Genomic DNA, 19,601 nt, shown 5'->3' with positions numbered 1-19,601 from the left:
AGAAGCAACTTTCCCAGCAACACAATGTTGATACATCCCATACTGTCTGATAAACCTTTAGTACAATCTCACGGCTAATTATAGCAAGTATAACGCAAAGCAACTTTACAGAGCCCGAAGCTTGTGATGTAAATCGAATGAAGAGTCTCTCAGAATGTTGCATACGTGCAAGAAGTGTTGTACAAATATCGAAATAGTGGATTTCGATGGTCGTGGACATGAGCGTTCAAGTTCCCGATGCTCTGCGTCCTCGAGAAACACGTCCCGATGATGTAGTTGTTTGGTTACTGTTTCTTCCGTTAAATTAATTTTTTTGCCAATTGTTCGGGGTCTTACCTCTTGGAACGTCGTCCTGTCTTGGGCGCCGGAACAGATGTAGAAGCATCTTCCTCATTTGCGGTAACCACGGGCTCTTGCGCAGAAGAGAGACCTCCGTTCTTCATGTCTGCTGAAGCCTCTGGGATGTCATTCATATCGACATCACTACCTTCAGATAAATCATTTTTAGCGGCACTTTTGTGTCCTTTCTTCGTGTTTCCTTTTGCTTGGGATGCCTTTTTAACGTTCCCGGTCTCAGACTCCACTTCTGCTTCGGCCTGGATCATTTTCTTGCTGCGAGATGTACGTCTCTTAGGAACAGCAGCGACAGCTAGAGTATCCGATTCCTCTTCGTCCTTTGCAACTTGAGCCTCTTCCTCCTTCTTTATTGCCGCTTTTCCCCTAGGTTTCTTAATTGCAGCTGATGGTGGCTGCGCTTCACTCTCAATGGTATCAACCATCTATAAGAACCCTATTAGCAGTATAACAATATCAACACAAGTGCTCTTACCTGCTCATCGCCGTTTGCCTCGCTCTTAATCTCCTTCTTCACTCGAGATTTCCTGGTGGATGGCGCTGCCTTTGGGACCTCAGCTTCAACGATTTCTTTCTTAACTTTGCCCTTGGTCGGCGCTTGCTGTTTCGCGGTGGTTTTGCTTTCCTTTTCGTCTTCGCTCGCTTCCTTCTTAACAACTTCTTTCTTTCCTCGCTGTTTCTTCGCTGGCATGATTTCTCCATCTTCTTCGTCATCGGTTTCATCCTTGACTTTGGATTTAGCCGCTCGTTTTCTTTTTACAGGTTTGGCTTCCTCCTCCCCGTCATCCGCTTCTTTTTTGACCTTGGCTTTGGTAGCTCGCTTTTTCTTGGCAGGCTTAACTTCCTCTTCCTCGTCGCCCTCTGGTCTAATGTGGGTCACTGAAGTCTTGTTCTTGAATTCCGTAATTCCTTCAATCTCGTCTTTGAGGCTTTGTATCTCAGGGCTCAATCCTGATCGAACAGTGCCCCCTTGACGAAGGAGCTCTTTCTCCGCTTCAAGACTAGCAAGCTTTTCGGTCATCTCGCCGACCTCCTCTGCTCGACCTTTTGCGGCATCTCGGAATTTCTTCATGGTGGCTTTTGTGTGCAGGCCCTTTTCACCAAGCTTATTCATTTCTGGGTCCTTTTCGAAGTTAGCAACACAATATGAGGAGAGATTTCCGGAGCGTTCTGTCAAAAGACTATAATTGGGGGAAGGGGGACAAAAATTCAAAGGAAATATTTCGTACCCCATTGAAATCCTCTGGATGAATATGTCCCTGCTCAACGACTTCGCGGACTTTCTGTTGAAGATCTGGGAAGTGGCTAAGACTGTTCTTTTCATCGCCTTCGTAGCCGTCCAAGAAATCCCAGCGATAAACACCAGGATGCTCGGGGTCTTCAAGTACTTCTCTGACGCCCTTAATCTGAGCTCCTGTAACACATCCCCTGAAATAACATTAGCAATAGAACTCACTTCGTCTTGACATGAGAAACACTACTAACCAATGTTTCCATTTCCAGCTTGCCGTGTCTTGAAAAGTGACCCAAACCCCAAACCGAAGATCACCTTTGTTGATTTTGATCTTAGCCTTTTTGCACTCAGTAGCAACGCATACAGCGCGGTTAGAAGAGGCGGTCTCTGTTCGTTAGAGTTAGTCGTGTTGGAAATATTACACAGTAGAGATGTGGTGATGTCAGTCACACCATCAACAGCGTTGAAATTTACTGAAATCCTTGCAGGAACGAATTAAATAGACTTCATACTTACCAACTCGGTACGACATCTCCGAAAACCCGACTTGATGAAGTCGCAGTAATTAAAGCCTTGAGCTCGTCTGACAAGTCTTGGACACCAGTCTAGAGACTGTCGAAAAGACGCGTCGGGCCGGTCCCGTTTGTGATGGAATTGTGGAAGGCTACAAATTGGAATTGTTTCCTTCCAGAGAAAATCCTAATCTCAAGTCACTTAAGAACTCACTTTCACCCGTGACACAAGAAAGACGTTTGAAGTGTTGAGAGTTGAAAATGGAAGGAAGTCGTCGCGAACCCTTCTATTCTCAGGTCGGGCAGTGGTGGTTCTAGCGCCAACCGAACAGGGACTTTAGCGACAATCTAGGCCCCCACTTCATTCGCCCAACAGCCCAGAATTCCTTTGCGTTACACGGCATGCGATGCTGTGAAGTCTCTAGGCAATTTTGTTACGTCTTTTGTATTTATATTTCTCAAGTATAATCTATAAATCTATATAAAAAAAAGCCCAAAATGTGTCAAATTGTAGTCCCCTGAAGTTGTGAATTGGACGGCTGGATCAAAAGTTGCTTGGTTTTGAACGATAGCAAGTGCTGATTTTGTCACCTAGGAACCGTCCAAGATTTAATGCAAATTTGAACGCAGACACTACTTGCTGGCTTCTCTTCGTCTTCAGTTCCCCTGGAATATGTTATCACGCACAATTGAGTAAAAGGGGCCTTCCCAAAACATGTACCGTCTCAAGCATTGCCTTAGCTTCTCCTGCCCTTGAACATCCTTTCTTTTCCAAGTTGCAAACAAACCTCCATCTGAACGTTGACAAATCTCGACCGTGGCTCCGGTCCCATATCAACCTTGCGAGGTTCTATTTTCGGAAATCGCACTCCCTCATCTTCAATACCTAACCATTTCTTGTTCTTGTTCTTCTTAAATTTCATTTGCTTGACGATTTCAGCATCTCTCAGAGCCAAAGTATTGCTGACCCTTTCCCTGGCCTTCTCTCTTCCTTCGAGCTTTGGAGGATGGACCGGCTCTGTGTACATCAACATAAGTTCGCAGTCAAAGTGTTTGAGCTTGGAGAGATAAGGAAGGCAATAGGCTATTTCTGACCAGAAAAGAGCACAGTCTAGGGTGATCGATTCGAGGGTCTTGCAGGCTTGACTAATTGAAGGCAGTAAAAATCGCCATGGATTCCCCACTGTATACGGATTTTTGATTTGGTACAGATCTCGGCCCTCAATTGCACGCCTGTTGTGTCTATGAACTCCGAAATTATTGGGGTCGGAACAGATGTAGAATGATCGCAGATTTTTGTTAGCAAACATTTCGAGGACGCAACCCATCAGTACGTCTGCCGTAGGCTGCCCATGGCCAAAATATACATGCAGGGCTAGAGGTGTTAAAGTACCAAGTTCCGCCCGACGAGGTGCTGCATTACGAACGGGAGGCAGTGGTAAATCTTCGAGAATTTGGTTGTTCTCACTGCCTGTGGTCACCTTGCCTCCATCTATATCCGACTCCGGTTGGATGCAATCCACTGTGGGTCTGAGAAGCAACGGATCTCGCCCAGGAAAGCTCCTGCTTCTATCTTCGAGAGCCCGAATCCTTTTGGGTGCGTGGCTCATAAAATCGGTTTCCACATCTACTCCGCGGGAACACACGACGACAGCTAGTTCATCCCCAAACACTTCACTGACATCCCTCAAAGTCTCAGTCCACAGCTGCATACACACCAAATGTTCATTCAGATATTCTGATTCCCATTTCCATTTCCATTGAAACTCAAATCTTGTCAATGGTTTCCCCCGAAATGATTTCCTTAGGCGCCTCAAATGATGCTCCAGACTCCCTTCTCCGTATCCTGTGTACCAAAAATCGTAAAACCTTTTGGCAAGTCCAGTACCTGGAGGATCTGGTACTTCCATGACGAGGTTGAATGGGATGTAGGGCGAAAAATATATTTCTCGAAGGCTTTTGCACGATGCGGCAAGGTGAAGAGGACCGGCGTCAGACAAAGTCCATCTGGCTTGCTTTTTGGGGTCATCGTCTGATACACAGGAAGCATTTGTTTCTTCCTGCTCGAGAGGTTTCCGAATGACATATCTTGGCCCAGCTGTGACGTCTTGAAGGGCGCGAAATATGAGATGGAGGATCTCGACTGGCATGGAGGTGATCGAAGCCATGATGTGTTTCAAGTGCCTTTGAGAATATCGCTTCAACAGGTTTTTGCTTTCAAGCCAGTGTTCATACTTTCAAAGCCATCTTCGCACGACGTTGAAGTTCCAAGAACATGTGGATCACCTTTCTCGATGTGATTGGCTTTATGCTCTGGATGCATTGACCAAATTGTAACATTACGTGAAATGGTATATGCAAGATTTTAGACCGTTCGCCATTCAAGAAAGTGTTGTCAAAAGAAGTATCATAAGGTTTTTCTAGCCACCATCGAACATTAGTCCGGAAGATTTACAGGTTGTTTCTTAGATGTAATCTTACTAACAGAACTTAAAGTATATCAAAATAAGCTCCTTTTTCTGAGAAATCGTAGCGAATTACCCACAACCTGGAAGGCGCTCACATCAACGCCAGGTTTTTTCATCCTCGCAGAACAATTTAGGGCATCCGTTCGGACGAAATTTTCTTCACTTGATAGGCTGCGAACATTCATATCATGTAAATCTCGATTAAACCGAGGTTGTGGAAGCTCTACTTTACCCATCCCCAATTGGTATCCGTCCGTGAGGTACCATGAGACAACAGCCATAAATTTTCTTTCCGTAGTAGCGAGAGAGAGTCGCAATTATATTGCGCAGAGATTTCCACGGTTCCACTCTATGTCTGGTCGACCATGGTGAATGAAAATAGGCTGAATTGAGGCTCTCGAAATCCCGGTTTGCCGTTTATAGTCTTCCGTCAACGCGGGGTCTGGGATGTGGGGTAGGTTCCACCAGTGAGTGACAAAAGCTATGAGGAACTCGTAGGAAAGCAAAATGAGCCTCCTACATGATTTGCTAGAATTCTTCAGTCAGATGGTTCCTTCAGCAGATTTCTTCTGACTTTATTTCGCATAGCAAGTCATTTTGCCCTGTCCCCTTAACCTCCGTTATATTTATTTGCCGCGCCACTAGAAGACAACCACGCCCGACTGGCCACCAGAAACCTAACCGCAAACCACCTTTGACACATTTGTGGAAGTAAGCTCCTCTAACCGCCATTTACGCACAAAGTAATGTCTTCCAAACATTACTTCCCTGAGACGGCAGTAAATACACTAGTCCCAAGAGCTCTGCAAGCTCTGGTAGCTGCCAACCCATCACTCTCCTTCCTCGATGAGCACCGTGTTGTACTAAACACCACACACAAGTCCTCAAATGTTGCTTTGATTTCTGGAGGAGGTAGCGGTCATGAGCCAGCTTGGTCAGGTTATGTTGGTGATGGCCTTCTATCAGCTGTCGCTTGTGGGGACATTTTTGCTAGTCCAAGCATGAAACAAGTACTTGCTGCAATTGCTTCCGTTCCCTCAGAGAAAGGCACCATACTCTTAATTACAAATTACACCGGGGATAAGTTGCATTTCGGGCTGGCTGCTGAGCGAGCCCTAGCTGCTGGATTTGCTAAAAAGGTGGTCGTTCTTCCAGCCACGGACGATGTGTCGATCGGGCGCAGTAGGTGCGAAAAGGTCGGAAGAAGAGGGTTAGCGGGCAATGTGATCAGTAAGTACAAATACTCAGAACACACTTGAAGTCATGTTGAATAATGTAGCCATGAAGGTCCTTGGGGCAGCCGCCAGCCAAGAATACAGTTATGAAAGACTAGTCGACATCGGAAAAGCAGTCAACAATCAGTTGGTTTCAATCGGTTCCGCTTTAGATCATTGCCACGTACCAGGCCGCCAAAACCATGATGAGATTGGTGACGACGTTTGTGTAGTTGGGGCCGGAATACACAATGAACCGGTAAGTCCGTTGCTCGGAGGAGGGCACATTTATTGACGTTCAGCAGGGGGCGCAAAAAGTGTCACCATTTCCATCCGTAGAGGACCTAATTGCTCAACTATTGACTCTGATATGTGATCAAAAAGATCCAGAGCGAGGTTTCGTTAGATTCAGTGACAACGATGACACAGTTCTTTTGATCAACAACTACGGCGGGTTGTCCAACTTGGAGTTAGGTGCCTTGACCCAAGAGACACTGTCCCAACTCGGTAAGCAAAGATTCACCATTCGCATCATGTCTCCGGCTAACAAAGCTCAGAATCCAAGTGGCGGATAAAACCAACAAAGATATACGCTGCTCCCTTTGAGACTTCTCTAAATGGTCCAGGTTTTTCGATCACGCTGTGTAATCTTACTATAGCTGCAAAAGAGAGCAACACATCCGTAGACGAGTTGCTAGGATTGTTGGCTTATGAAACCAAAGCTCCTGCGTGGCCAAATGTTCTTTCCAATACATCGACCAAAGCAGAACGGAAGCCAACGCCGGTTGTTGATATTGAAAAACAGACACCAATATCCACAGAAGAAGACATTACAGGTACTAATGATAGGAATTAATGATGAAAGAAAGGGCTGACAACTTTGCTAGTCGACCCAACCAACTTAGAAGCAACTGTTCGCCTAGCTTGTGAGCGGGCAATAAAGTCGGAGCCGGATCTCACAAAGTGGGATATGGTTATGGGCGACGGAGACTGTGGGGAGGCGGTGAAAGGGGTCTGTGAAGGTATGTCGCCAATCATCTAGTGCCAGGAGAGATCCTTAACATTAACTTGCTAGCTGTACTAAAAATTCTCGACAACGGGACTGCGAAGTCTGGTTCAGTTTTTGAGCTATTATACGCCGTCATCGATGCGGTTGACGACATGGGCGGAACACTAGGCGCTATATTCGGAATACTCCTTGCAGCCCTGGCCTCTTCTCTTCGGACAGAGAAGCAAAAGGGAGATGGTAGTTTATTGGATGTATTCGCGCCAGCCCTAACACAGGCCGTCGGGGCCCTAAAGAACCATACGGGTGCCAGGGTAGGGGATAGGACGGTAATGGATGTATTGCTCCCGTTCCAGGAGACTTTAGAAAGTGCCAGAGATTTCGAGAAAGCAGTGAGAGAGGCCGAGAAGGCTGCTGAGGGAACCCGAGGATTGAAGCCCAAATTTGGTAGAGCCAGTTATGTGGGTGCGGGAGGAGAAGAGCAACACCTGCCAGATCCAGGAGCCTGGGCATTAATGGAGATGGTCAGGGGACTGTACGATGCGAGTCCATGATGATTGAACGCAGTGCATATGGACATTCGGAACGAGACTTCCAATGAAGATCGAGAAGCTTACTGCGTAGAACGGTCGTACCAGGCAGAATAGCTATCAACCCAGGGTGTGAAAGTGTTAATTCGATCCAACATGTCCCACATGAGAGTATCTCGTAAACGGTTATAATTCGTAGCTTCCGTATGGTGCAGAGTACAATTGCTCGAGTATTCAAAGTATTCGAGATAGACCTCATGATTCGTGATTGGACTGAATTCGAGTGTAGGGGGATTGCATTGTTATGAATTCTGAGCGTACCGGCATCTAGATAACGCCATCGTGCTCTCCAGGGAGTCTCTTTACACGTTTCTGTTCCCAATCGTCCAAGTCTTTTGCTGCCAGTCGCTGTTGATATTGTATTAGCTATGGGTTTAGGGAGGCAAATAACATGACTAACATAGTATTCTTCTTTCATATCCACCTTTCGGCTCCCTTTTCCTATCCCTAATTCCTCCTCCTTGCTTAGCCTCCGAACTCGTCTGTCATGCTTTTCATATCTGATGGCAGTGGCGGGGGTGAGAAAGAACGATCCAGCTACCATTGTCGCAATGAAGGGAAAGCCGAAAAGTAAAAATGGATGCCGCGCTAATTGTGCTCGGTATCTTGACGCAATAGTGTTAGCCTCCTTGGAGGAGCGGAACTTTTTGTTAGAAAACACCGCCATGGTAGTCGCGAGATCTATGATCGGCGGCGAGGTGAACTGTCGATATTTGGATACACACAGTAGGTAGTGGGTCCATAACTTTCTAAAGGCCACTAAACTGCTTAGGTTAATTACATCACGTGCCGACGTGGCCATATCGCGTCCAGAGTTTACCATCTTTCAAACCATCAACACCAAAATGGCATAATGGCACCTACCGCACAAACTGGCCCCCAGAATATACACACAAATGGCCAGCTTAATGGCCATGCACGTAGCGTATTCGAGGCTCCGCCATCGACTATGGCTGTCCAACTGATTAACAATCTAGCGACAACCAATAATAGGCGGTCACAAGAACCTGAACTGGATGATTTGAAGCGATTAATGACAGAGATTTCAGAGACCGAAAGTAGTCCACAGTCACACACTAATGTAAAATCGAACCTTGAGCACAAGCATAAGTTGATTTACGTCTTTGCTCGTGCTGTCCTGGACAGGCTTTGCAGTGATGATCCTTTCAACAACATTACGCAACTCGTATCCCAGTCTTTCGAAGCTTTCGATATCTTCATTTCTACAATTAGAGAAACACCTAGCGTTCTTGGGTACTCCATACCCGATGGCCAAATCCTTCAGCATCGTGGGCAGGAACCCCTTTGGATATGGCTATTCCCAAGGGTCCTCGCGGTTTTGGGCCGGCAAGGGTGCGAAGGATTAACGGACAAGATCCGCGAATTCTTTTACGTTTCTTTCCAAGTCGTGGCTCGGTCTCCAAAACTCTGGGATCTGGCAACAGATTTCTTCAAGTACCTGAAGGAATGTATAACGGGTATGTAAATTTCAGTTCCGGTGCTCATCTTGACTGACAGATCCTAGTTCTCTCGAGCCATCTTCAAAATGCCGCGATTATTCCTCACGGGAACATGTCGGCGGTGGTATTGCCTACCAATGAGAGGGATTTTTTCCTAGCATTGTATGTCAAAATAAGGCTTCAAGAGACAGACTTGGTCTACACTTATACCATTGATGACACACCCCATGCGATACAGCACCTCTACATACTACTAACTATGCTCGTTGACATATCGGTGGAAGCCGGCGCCCTTTACGATGCGATGTCTGCCTTTGACGACTACCTTGCGTGGCTAATAGACACTTTCTCTGCCATGCACGAATTGCAGAAACGCTTGAGGTCGATTCCAAAGCTCCAAGAAACTTGCAGTAATGTCGAAGTCATGGCTCTTTGTGCAATGCAAGTATTGTTATCTTTAGTTAACAGCTCTTTGCCAGAAGCTATCCGACGCAAAGGTTTTATGACACTCTCAAATCTCTTGGCAGATCTACTTGACACGCCATCACGGCAGTATAGCGAGTCTACTATAGTCGGTATTCGTGACAGCATCAGCATATTAATTGAGTCTTGCCACAAGTACAGTTCTATACATCGATACGTATCTCTCCACTTGGTCCCCCTTGTCGATAAGCTATTAGAAGAAGATGGTGGACTCGAGACCCTTAGGCTCGATCTTAAGGTACCTACAATTTTCACCTCTGATTCATGAAGGCTCACATTCAATAGGGCGCTGCTACAACCCTCCGGAATTGTTGTAACGCAGAATTCCTCAACGTTCCGGAGCTTGCTACCGTTGATAGCTACGACAGTATGGAGCTCAATGCTGAATTCCTGAATCTTGGAATCGAGAAACATCATAACAAGTCTGCGGACATCGGTCCGCCTTCAAAGCGGCGGAAGGTTGAGAGAACCTACGATAGTTTTGATGAAGTAACCAGCGACCTGTACTCAATTTTAGGGGCCCAGAAAGCAGTCGAAATCTCCGAGTTGAGTCAAATCGCAGAGCATGTTTATTTCCCTTTTCCTGAACTTGTCCGACTAACGTCTTGAAGGACCTCCTTTTCCGTCATAAGTGAAGCTGATCGATGCAAAGCCATCAATGCGCTTGCTCGGGTACCTTGCGCCTCTTCTGGAACCCTCAGCATAACCAAAAACAAAGATATGAGTATTCGAGAATACAATTGTGCTGTGTGTGAAGAATCCCAGCGTACGCTAATCGTTGAGACTTCCGAGTCGAGACATCAGGATGTCAGCGTCGAGGCTATTGCGACTTTCGAAGCTGTTTTTAATTCGCCTAGTTTTCAACAGTCTAGGAGATGTAGGGTCGTAGCGATGTTCGCCCTTCGTAGATTTGCTCTTCATTTCTCTAACACAGAGCTCATTGATCTTGAAGTCTCTAGACTTGGCCAGTGGTGTTTGACATCATTACGAAGCTCAGTACGAGAACTCCGGGTTGCTGCTGGGTACAATCTCCACCCAAGAATTCATGCTACCTTCTGTTAATCTGCTGAATAGGCGTACTTTGGTCGAATTTCTTAATTGCAGTGGTGCTCCCCAGGATGTAATACGAAGAAATCGTTTCAATGTCTTAGAATTGCTTAGAGATTACTCGGAAGAAGTAGGCGACCACCTTCAAGAAACCATGGTCCTTGCTTGGGGCCAAGTTGGCCGGTTAGTTTGAAATATCCTTTGACCATGATTATTTGGCTCGGGTCGCTAAAATTGCCAGAATATCTACCGATGAAGAGCTCAACATTGTGCTCTTGAGACTAGTCGCGTATCTGGGGCATAGTAATCCAGTCATCTCGGGGGTCGCATTCAATGAGGTAAGCTCATAGCTTCAGAGGGAGGTCTTCGCTAATGTGTTAGATCCTTCAACTTTGCAAGGTTAGTGGCGTGACTGTTGAGCGAATGTTCAGCCCGTATTGGAATACAGTTGCTATCGAAACGGTCAAAGATCTCTTGGTCCGGCCACAAACAACTCAATTAATGGCAGAATTACTAGGCGTCTCCGTCTCCGAATTTCTCATTCACACCCAGACTTCTACGTTACCTTGGTTAGTCTTGCTAGGTAAAGCCGATGTCATTGAGAGGATTGCCGATGCCCGCAAGGATAAGGAAGGTTGGTTTGCGTGCTTGGAAACGTCGAACATGGTGGCGATACTCGCATTCTTACTTGCTCAGAGGTCTGGCGACATCGAAAATTTTATAATGTCTCACTTAAAGGCGATTTCTTCAAAATTCAAGGAAATCCCATTTTCAGAGTTGATGAGTGTTGAGCCTGCATCTCAGGTTTTCTATCTCCTAAAAGCTGCTGGTGAGGCAGATGAGGCTAAAAAGGCCAGGGTAATTCTTTGTTAGCCTGTATTCATCACATATAGCTAACTACGCGCAGATTCATGGAGCACTAAACATACTGGCAAAGAATACCAGCATCGGGGTGGAAAACTCTCATAGCAAAAAGGATGTTGTTGGGCGTTTTCTTGAGCAACATATCCTTGGTCTTGTGGCCCGTTTCTCTGAGGTAATCAATGATTCCAGGGACACGCATCCAGTCAAGGAAAAAGATCGATGTGTGAAGGCTTTTGCCGAGTTAGTAAGGGCAGCTAAAGCTCATACAAGAGTAGCTCGACCACAAGTATGTCGGGCCACCCCTATCTATCCAAAGGGATCATTCTGACAAACAATAGATATGTGCGTGCCTACAATCAGCTTTGGGAAACACTAAGCTCCAATCGTCCGCGTTCCGCAGCTGGGCCATGATGCTTAGAAATCTGGACGATGACGACGTTGCAGCAATGTTGGAAAGTACTTTCTCCATCGTTATTGAGCATTGGGACACATTTGATCAAGCAATCAGACATCATACCGTGGCGGTACTTCAGTACTTGATCGACGAACGAGGCCATCTCATCCGAAATACTATTGTGAATTTGCCATCTCTAGGACAGTTTTCAGAGCTGTCGCACATAGAAGATCAAATAAACAGTTGGAGACAAGCGACAGATATTGGCAATGGCTTTCAGATCTATTGCCGGCGAATTGCCCATGAAAACGCGGGAGTCGTCGCGCAGGCCCTCGCTGAACTTAAGGAATATCTTTTCTTAAATCAGGACTTTTTGCAGTCGTCAGCAATCAGCGAACAACCAGATCCTGTGGTGGGTGGTCTTGTTCGGTCCATCCTAGATACCAGTGTGAGATTCAACAGCTTTGATACACATATATCCACGCTTTCGGCAGAATGCATTGGATTGATTGGTTGTTTGGACTCAAATAGGGTTGAGTCAGTACGAGAACAGAGAGAGATGGTCGTCGTGTCCAATTTCGAGGATGCCGGAGAAACCACCGATTTTGTGCTCTTCATGCTGGAAGAGGTAATTGTCAAAGCATTCCTCTCGGCCACAGACACAGTGTGGCAGGGGTTTCTGTCCTATGTGATGCAGGAACTGCTTTGGAAATGCGACTTCAAAGAAGTCTGTGCCCCAATCATCGCAAGTGGGCAAAAAGACTCTAAAGATCAAATATGGGAGAAGTGGTGTACTCTGCCTATCACTGTGCGGAATACTTTGACTCCATTCTTGACCTCGAAATATCTAATTTCTGAGCGAGATCTACCTAAATACTCATATCCAATATTCTCCCCTGGGAATATGATTTCAGACAAGATCTATAACGTCTGGCTTCGAGCATTTGTTTTAGACCTTCTTCAGAAATCACTAAATCTGCATGCTAGCGTCATCTTTCCACCATTATGTCGAGCCATCAGGATCAAGGATATATCGATTGCTAGCTTTTTACTCCCATACGTGGCATTGCACACTATACTTCTTGGAAGTGACCAGCAGCGCCGCGAAATCGGAGATGAGCTTCTTCGAGTTCTCGTCTACGAGCCAGAGATGGATTCGAAAGTACGCCGCGAGGAGTTGAAATTATGTATTGAGGTTTGTGCTTGCACCAGACTCCAAGTTCGAATCTAACATGTACCAACAGGCCGTGTTTCGTGTGCTTGATTACCTTTCTCGGTGGGCACAAGCAAAGACTGTCTCGTCTGGTCGGAGTGGCAACCTTCCATCAGAAGCATTAATTCAGTTGCAACATGTACAAAGTGTTGTAGACATGGTACCGTCTGAAATTGTGTCTCAACGCGCTGTTGAGTGCAAGTCATATTCTCGCGCGCTATTTTATTGGGAACAGCACATCCGTAAGACACGTAATAACGAAGACAATACGATATCCGATGCTTCGCTCCTAGAGAGACTTCAGACCATTTATACCCAGATAGACGAGCCAGATGGGATTGAGGGCATATCAGCCCATCTTCATGTCCTTGATATTGAGCAACAGATCCTCGGTCATCGCAAAGCTGGACGATGGACCGCAGCGCAAAGTTGGTATGAAATTAAGCTCGCAGAGGTTCCGGATGATCTTGATGTTCAAGTGAATCTTTTGACTTGCCTTAAAGAGTCTGGCCAGCATGGTACGTAGAAATCTCTGAATGCTGAAACATACTAACAATTATTACCAGATGTCTTGCTGAATTATGTAGAAGGTATGCGAACCGCGAGCGAAACTTCTCATCGTCTCCTCCCATTTGCCACAGAAGCTTCCTGGTCAACGGGGAGATGGAATGCACTAAATAAATATGCATCCATGGCTCCGAAGGAGATGAGCGAAGATTTCAATATTAGAATTGGCCGGACGCTGCTTGCGCTTCACGCCAGGGACAACGAGGGCTTTAAAAGCAACATAAAACTAACAAGGAAACAAATTGCAAGCTCGCTCTCCGCAGCGAATACATCATCGCTCGGGGCTTGTCACGACACGATGCTCAAACTACACGTCCTTACGGAGCTGGAGATGGTCGGAGGCACTGGTATGTCCTCGCAACTCGACCGGCCAAAGGTTCTTGCATCTTTGAACCGCCGACTCGAGACCCTGGGTGCACATTTGAATGACAAACAATATCTGCTCAGCATTAGACGAGCTGCAATGCAGCTGTCGAGGTTCGTCTTCTTTCATTAGTGCAGCGTTACATACTGATAGTTACAGTTCGTATTTTACAGAAGGGGACGTGGCTTCTGCTTGGCTGACAAGTGCCCGGCTTGCGAGAAAAGGTAACAATATACATCAGTCGTTTAATGCAGTTCTTCATGCATCCCAGCTCAAAGACGATTCAGCCACTATTGAGCACGCTCGGCTTCTGTGGAAGGAAGGCCATCACCGCAAAGCCATTCAAAATCTTCAAACTGCAATCGAAAACAACAGCTTTATCTCGCACAATAGAGCCGTTGACATGACATATACTGGTGTCAACGCCTCGGATCAGCAAAACTTCCTCACTGCGAGAGCACACCTTCTGCTGGCAAAATGGCTCGATAGCGCTGGGCAGACACAATCATCGAAATTGCAGTCTCAATACCAGCTTGCGGCGAGAACTCATTTGAAATGGGAAAAGGGCCATTATTATCTTGGCCGCCATTACAACAACCTTCTTGAGACGGAAAAGAACTTAACACCAGAAAAGCAGTCCCTGAAGTACCTCAGTGGAGAGACAGCAAAGCTAGTCATTGAGAGTTATCTTCGGTCGCTAACGTATGGCACAAAATATCTCTACCAGACGTTGCCTCGAATTTTGACCCTGTGGCTTGATCTAGGTACACAGGTTACCCAGCCTGTGGATCCCCGGCATGGCCATACAAGAGAATTCCTTACCAAAGTCACTGAGGGTCGCAAAAGTCATCTGAGTAGCATCCATAACCGCATGAATAAACACGTTCAAAGGTTGCCAGCCTACATGTTTTACACCGCTCTACCCCAGATTGTCGCTCGGATTACTCACCCAAATCCAGACGTCAACAGACAGCTATCGCTCCTGATCTATAAGGTTGTTGTTGCCCACCCACAACAAGCTCTATGGAGTGTGTTCGCCGTCTGCGCTTCTACGCAGATAGAGCGCAAAACTAGAGGTGCAAGCATTATACAAATGCTTCGAACGACTTCAAGCAAGAAGTCGGACAGGCCGGATCCCAGTCAAACAGATCTAAAATCTATGATCAGAAGTGGTGAGCGACTCACCGATCAACTATTGCTAGCATGCAATGCAGGAGATTTTACCGGCAATCGAACAACCACTGCCAGTCTCACGCGGGACCTTGGGTTCAATCAGAAATCGTGCATTCCAAACCCACTAGCTGTTCCAGCGGAGCGTGTTCTTACTGCTACTCTCCCAACTCTTGCAACGAATGTTCTTGGCCACAAAGCATTTTCAAGGGATATAGTCACCATTAACTCGTTCTCGGACAAGGTTTTGGTTTTGAGTTCGCTTCAAAAACCCCGCAAACTTGTGGCATACGGATCTGATGGGGAGGAGTACGGGCTTATGTGCAAGCCGAAGGATGATCTCCGGAAAGATCAACGTCTAATGGAATTCAACAGCATGATAAATCGAGCTTTGAAACGAGACGCAGAGGCAAGCAGGCGGCAGCTGTACATCAAGACCTATGCTGTCACCCCACTAAACGAGGAGTGTGGACTGATCGAGTGGGTGGAAGGGCTAAAGACCCTTCGGGATATCCTCCTCGGTCTCTACAAATCCCAAGGTATCTCCGTCAATTATAGGGATATCGAGGCATGCTGTGATCGAGTCAAAGCAGAGGCGCCCGAAACGTTGCCTTGGTTCACGAGCAAAGTTCTAGGGCAGTTCCCCGCCATATTCCACTTATGGTTTGTCCAACAATTTCCTGAACCGTCAACTTGGTTTGCTGCTCGCCTTCGGTACACCAGATCTTGTGCTGTAATGTCCATGGTTGGAACGATCCTGGGACTGGGAGATCGTCACGGAGAAAATATTCTCTTCGAAGAAGGGAATGGCGGGACTTTCCACGTTGACTTCAACTGTCTCTTTGAAAAGGGACTGACATTTGCCAAGCCAGAGCGAGTTCCTTTCCGTTTGACCCACAACATGGTGGACGCAATGGGCATGTATGGGTATGAGGGTCCTTTTAGAAAGTCTTCCGAACTGACTCTCACCTTGTTACGACAGCACCAAGAAACTCTCATGACAATTTTGGAGGCTTTCATTTACGACCCGACGCTTGACCTGTTAAAGAAGACAGAAAAGAAGAGAAAGGATGGCACTTTCGCTGTTGCTCAAACCGCCCAGGGTGTGCTCGATACAATTCAAAGAAAGGTTAAAGGTTTACTAAACGGTGAAAGTGTACCGCTGGGTGTCGAAGGCCAGGTTGATGAATTGATACAACAGGCGACGAATCAATTCTACTTGGCCGGTATGTACATTGGCTGGTGCTCATTTTTGTAGGGATATCTAAAATACATTCCAAGTTTGTGTATGATAGATACGAAAGAATTGTGCTGTATATAGAAGATAATTAATATTTCAAGCACGCTATCCTTATAGACTCGGGCAACTTCAACCTCAGAGCCAAGCTGAGACTTCTTGATTTCCCCAGTAAATGTTGCGTACTGCCCCAGTCTGAAATACTGGACCTAGGACCCTGCGGCAGATCTTGGTATATGGATTATATTACCATGAGGAATGTAAGCTGGCAAGTATCAAACTCTCGTCCCTTCTCTTGCGAGAATACCTCCATTGTCTTTTCATACCGCTTCAGTATCACCATGGAACAGCCGTTGGGCCCGATACGTCTCTATATTGCCCATCAACAACGGTCTTCTTATGACTGTCTTTCATTTCGACAGCGGCCATATCTTTGACCCGCAGCTTTCTGAACCCCCATTTCCCCATCGCCCAAATCAGACCTACACCAGCACTCGTCGCAAGCGTCGGTGGTGCAAGTAGAAACGCGGCACCACTGATCGCGCCTCCAAACGCGGTCGCTCCTATAGCTGCGACAACGCTACCAACAAGGGCATATTTTGCATATCGAACAATGCGCCAGAACACGAACACACCAATGTAGCGCAGCGATCGGAGGAGGGCGCGGGTTCGAAGACGTGCGGGACGCGGCGCATTGGGAGAATCGGGGGAGAAGAGGAATTGTATGTTTTGTTTCGCTGATTTAAGGGCCGAGGAGGAACGGACTTCAGCCTGGGCTTCAGTGGTTGCTTCAGAGGTCGGCGATTGTAGCTCGGAAACTCCTCTTGATGGAGACATGGTGGTTTTTAGGAAGCTGCAGATGTTTGTGAGGAGGTAAAATGAACATCCTACAGAGCGAGCAATATCTTCTTGCACTGTACAATCCTCGAATATGATACGTCATGGAGTTCGGTCTTGGCAAGAAACTCCAACTTGGGTATTTGCTAGTAATTAGATGTTTTAGGTATGAAATAGGTTAATTGAGTTCTTGTATGTGTTTCTGAATTATAGCAGAACTTCTGACCACAGTCATTGCAGGAGATGCTTTCTGGGACTGTTGGTCGCATCGTGAATCTTCAGTGTCGTTCCCTCAAACGCGTCTCGCGTGCTTCAGAAGCTATCACAACCACCACATCCTCTTCAAATTCCCAAATTCACAAACACCAATTCTCAACCTCGCCATCCAGCTTCGAGCTTCTTCGTAAGATGTCTGCCGCTGACGCGAAGGTCTTGAAGACCGCACCTCTGGTATTCCCCTCCTAGCTACCCCGCATTGTTCGATACAAGGTGTACATGAATTCAAGTTGATAGTCTTATGCTGACTTGTTCCGCAAAATAGAAAGAGGAAGACGCACGATGGACCAAGCTGATTTTGTAATACTCCGCTACATAGTTTCGATTTTGTTTCTGCTTTCAGCTAACAGCATATCCGACAGAACGACTTACTCAGACGCTCGAGGCAAAGAACGAACATGGGAGCATGCAGAACGAAAGACGCGTCCAAAGGGCTCAGATATAGATGGAGTCGGCATCGTTGCTATTCTTGAGAAGCCAAGCGGTATGAACATCGGGTTGGTATAGCAAGATATTGCTCTAAGAGAACCTAGGAAGTGAGATTGTTCTTCAAAAGCAGTATAGGCCACCACTTGATAAGGTCGTGATCGAAGTTCCAGCCGGTCTGGTCGATGCGGGAGAGACAGCCGAGCAAGCAGCCGTAAGAGAATTAAAGGAGGAAACCGGTTATGTTGGGGTTGTCAGCGAGAGTAGTCCGGTTATGTTCAACGGCACGAGTTATAACTGCATGGTCCGTATGCCATTGCTAATACATGTCTAGACCCAGGATTCTGTAATACCAACCTGAAGATGATCCACGTATCGGTTGATATGTCGCTCCCGGAGAACCAGAACCCAAAGGCCGAGTTGGAGGAGGGGGAATTCATCGAAGTGTTTACATTACCTTTACAGGACTTGTGGGCAGAGTGTGCGAAGTTTGAGAAAGAAGGCTATGCGATTGATGCTCGTGTGGGCACGCTCGCAGAAGGAATCGAGATCGCCAAACGATGGAAATTGTAGGACTAATTTTACAGCACTTATAACATAGAACGAAGCTGGGCTCCATAGCATGGAAAGGATCTGGATTGCTGCCACGCAAAGCATAACTTTCTGACGTAACAGTCAAATGAAATATCTCTTAATCAAACCGATAAGAAAGACATAATTCCTCGAGCTCGCCCCCCCCCCCCCCACCCACGTCTCGAAGAGGCGGGCGAATTTCATCCCTGGCCTTGCGAGGACACGATTACACACGATCAAGCTGTCCGGCCTTCTTGAGATTTTCATACAGAGCCAATGCACACAATGCTTTCGCATCCCTTGCTCCCTCCCACCAGAGATCTTCAAGTTTCACCAACTTCAACTTAATTTTCTCTCCCTCATCCCTCAGTCCCGTCAATTTGCCCTTCAGCTTATCCAATTCCTCTTGGGAGATCCGTTGTTCATGCAAAAAAAGCTGGATCTGCTCGTCACACCCCCCGGCGCTTGGCCACATTGCTCGTGGCAAGTCCTCTTCAATGTCGCTAGCATCAGTCGCTTTGATTGCCAACTCACTCATGTTGATCAATTCTTCTTCTTTAATGATAAGACTTGTCTCCTCTTTAATCTCTTTAGCAGCAGCTCCTTTAAAAGTGTCATTGTCTAGCATTCCCGCCGGCAACTCCACAAAGTTCATGCTCGTGGCGGCTGGACGTGGCTGTACAGTCATGACCACGTATTTCCCCTCATCTCCTTGGGCGTCGTCCAGTTGCAAAATTAAGAGCATTCCCACTGAAGGGCCACGCATAAAGATCGTCCCTGACAAGGTCTCTCCCTTACCATTTTGGATGAGAGCTGTAAATTTCACGAATCCCAGGGCTTTGCCGAATCTTGTACAGTGTTCGACTGTGATCGACTTGAGTTTGTAGGATTCAATTGAGTCAGGTTGTAAAGACAGGTTCTTCTTGAGGCGTTCCAACCAAGCCTAGAATGAGTCAGTCCTACAAGTACATGTGCAACGGCTTTTAAAAAATGGGGGTGTTTACCTTAAAATGCTTCCACTCGCGGACCTCCTCCTCCTTAAGGTTATCGCACTGAATAGTGATCAATACATCTTCAGCCTTGGTTGACGACATGTTGTGAATCTTCGATTCTGCTGACTTGATGTGGAAAAATCTGGTAAATGTACGAAACGGCAAGCGTGATCCAGGCGCTTCAAGAGAATAATTCTTGAAAGTAGTTGAAAGATTCTGAGGCTGTGTTATATTCGGTTGCTTGGGTGTGCTAGGCTGCGGAAGAAGACTGGATTGTGTGTGAGACTTGTGGAACAGCCTCGAGGGACGCAGTTTATATA

The 19,601-nt window shown here is 46.6% G+C and overlaps 8 protein-coding genes across 8 annotated transcripts; 3 read left to right on the top strand and 5 right to left on the bottom strand.

Moving 5' to 3' along the window:
* Nucleotides 1-226: 226 nt before the first annotated feature.
* Nucleotides 227-2,120, bottom strand: GLAREA_02831 (Glucocorticoid receptor-like (DNA-binding); the record flags this gene model as incomplete). Its single annotated transcript, XM_008087916.1, has 6 exons — nt 227-287; nt 337-779; nt 830-1,477; nt 1,584-1,782; nt 1,840-1,975; nt 2,105-2,120. The coding sequence occupies 6 exons, from the start codon at nt 2,118-2,120 to the stop codon at nt 227-229; spliced, it is 1,503 nt and encodes a 500-aa protein (XP_008086107.1).
* A 717-nt stretch (nt 2,121-2,837) lies between these two features.
* GLAREA_02830 (uncharacterized protein) lies at nt 2,838-4,268 on the bottom strand (the record flags this gene model as incomplete). The annotated part of the gene is made up of 1 exon (XM_008087915.1): nt 2,838-4,268. One exon carries the CDS (start codon nt 4,266-4,268, stop codon nt 2,838-2,840), a length of 1,431 nt encoding a protein of 476 aa, XP_008086106.1.
* Nucleotides 4,269-5,314: 1,046 nt separating this feature from the next.
* GLAREA_02829 (DAK1/DegV-like protein) lies at nt 5,315-7,342 on the top strand (the record flags this gene model as incomplete). The annotated part of the gene is made up of 6 exons (XM_008087914.1): nt 5,315-5,798; nt 5,848-6,041; nt 6,088-6,289; nt 6,340-6,618; nt 6,670-6,804; nt 6,858-7,342. The coding sequence occupies 6 exons, from the start codon at nt 5,315-5,317 to the stop codon at nt 7,340-7,342; spliced, it is 1,779 nt and encodes a 592-aa protein (XP_008086105.1).
* A 303-nt stretch (nt 7,343-7,645) lies between these two features.
* GLAREA_02828 (uncharacterized protein) lies at nt 7,646-8,045 on the bottom strand (the record flags this gene model as incomplete). The annotated part of the gene is made up of 2 exons (XM_008087913.1): nt 7,646-7,726; nt 7,779-8,045. The coding sequence occupies 2 exons, from the start codon at nt 8,043-8,045 to the stop codon at nt 7,646-7,648; spliced, it is 348 nt and encodes a 115-aa protein (XP_008086104.1).
* A 186-nt stretch (nt 8,046-8,231) lies between these two features.
* Nucleotides 8,232-16,198, top strand: GLAREA_02827 (Protein kinase-like (PK-like); the record flags this gene model as incomplete). Its single annotated transcript, XM_008087912.1, has 12 exons — nt 8,232-8,856; nt 8,904-9,559; nt 9,607-9,871; nt 9,974-10,343; nt 10,396-10,551; nt 10,610-10,706; nt 10,750-11,226; nt 11,276-11,518; nt 11,571-12,821; nt 12,871-13,357; nt 13,406-13,883; nt 13,930-16,198. 12 exons carry the CDS (start codon nt 8,232-8,234, stop codon nt 16,196-16,198), a joined length of 7,374 nt encoding a protein of 2,457 aa, XP_008086103.1.
* A 315-nt stretch (nt 16,199-16,513) lies between these two features.
* GLAREA_02826 (uncharacterized protein) lies at nt 16,514-17,014 on the bottom strand (the record flags this gene model as incomplete). The annotated part of the gene is made up of 1 exon (XM_008087911.1): nt 16,514-17,014. The coding sequence occupies one exon, from the start codon at nt 17,012-17,014 to the stop codon at nt 16,514-16,516; it is 501 nt and encodes a 166-aa protein (XP_008086102.1).
* Nucleotides 17,015-17,422: 408 nt separating this feature from the next.
* GLAREA_02825 (Nudix) lies at nt 17,423-18,289 on the top strand (the record flags this gene model as incomplete). Its single annotated transcript, XM_008087910.1, has 5 exons — nt 17,423-17,464; nt 17,556-17,590; nt 17,653-17,774; nt 17,824-17,979; nt 18,051-18,289. 5 exons carry the CDS (start codon nt 17,423-17,425, stop codon nt 18,287-18,289), a joined length of 594 nt encoding a protein of 197 aa, XP_008086101.1.
* Nucleotides 18,290-18,515: 226 nt separating this feature from the next.
* Nucleotides 18,516-19,383, bottom strand: GLAREA_02824 (Nudix; the record flags this gene model as incomplete). Its single annotated transcript, XM_008087909.1, has 2 exons — nt 18,516-19,232; nt 19,294-19,383. 2 exons carry the CDS (start codon nt 19,381-19,383, stop codon nt 18,516-18,518), a joined length of 807 nt encoding a protein of 268 aa, XP_008086100.1.
* Nucleotides 19,384-19,601: the final 218 nt, after the last annotated feature.

Source organism: Glarea lozoyensis (genome assembly GCF_000409485.1).
Source record: "Glarea lozoyensis ATCC 20868 chromosome Unknown GLAREA6, whole genome shotgun sequence".
NCBI lineage: Eukaryota > Fungi > Ascomycota > Leotiomycetes > Helotiales > Helotiaceae > Glarea > Glarea lozoyensis.
The sequence above is the reverse complement of the archived record's forward strand: the minus strand, read 5'-3'. Positions and strand labels throughout refer to the sequence as shown.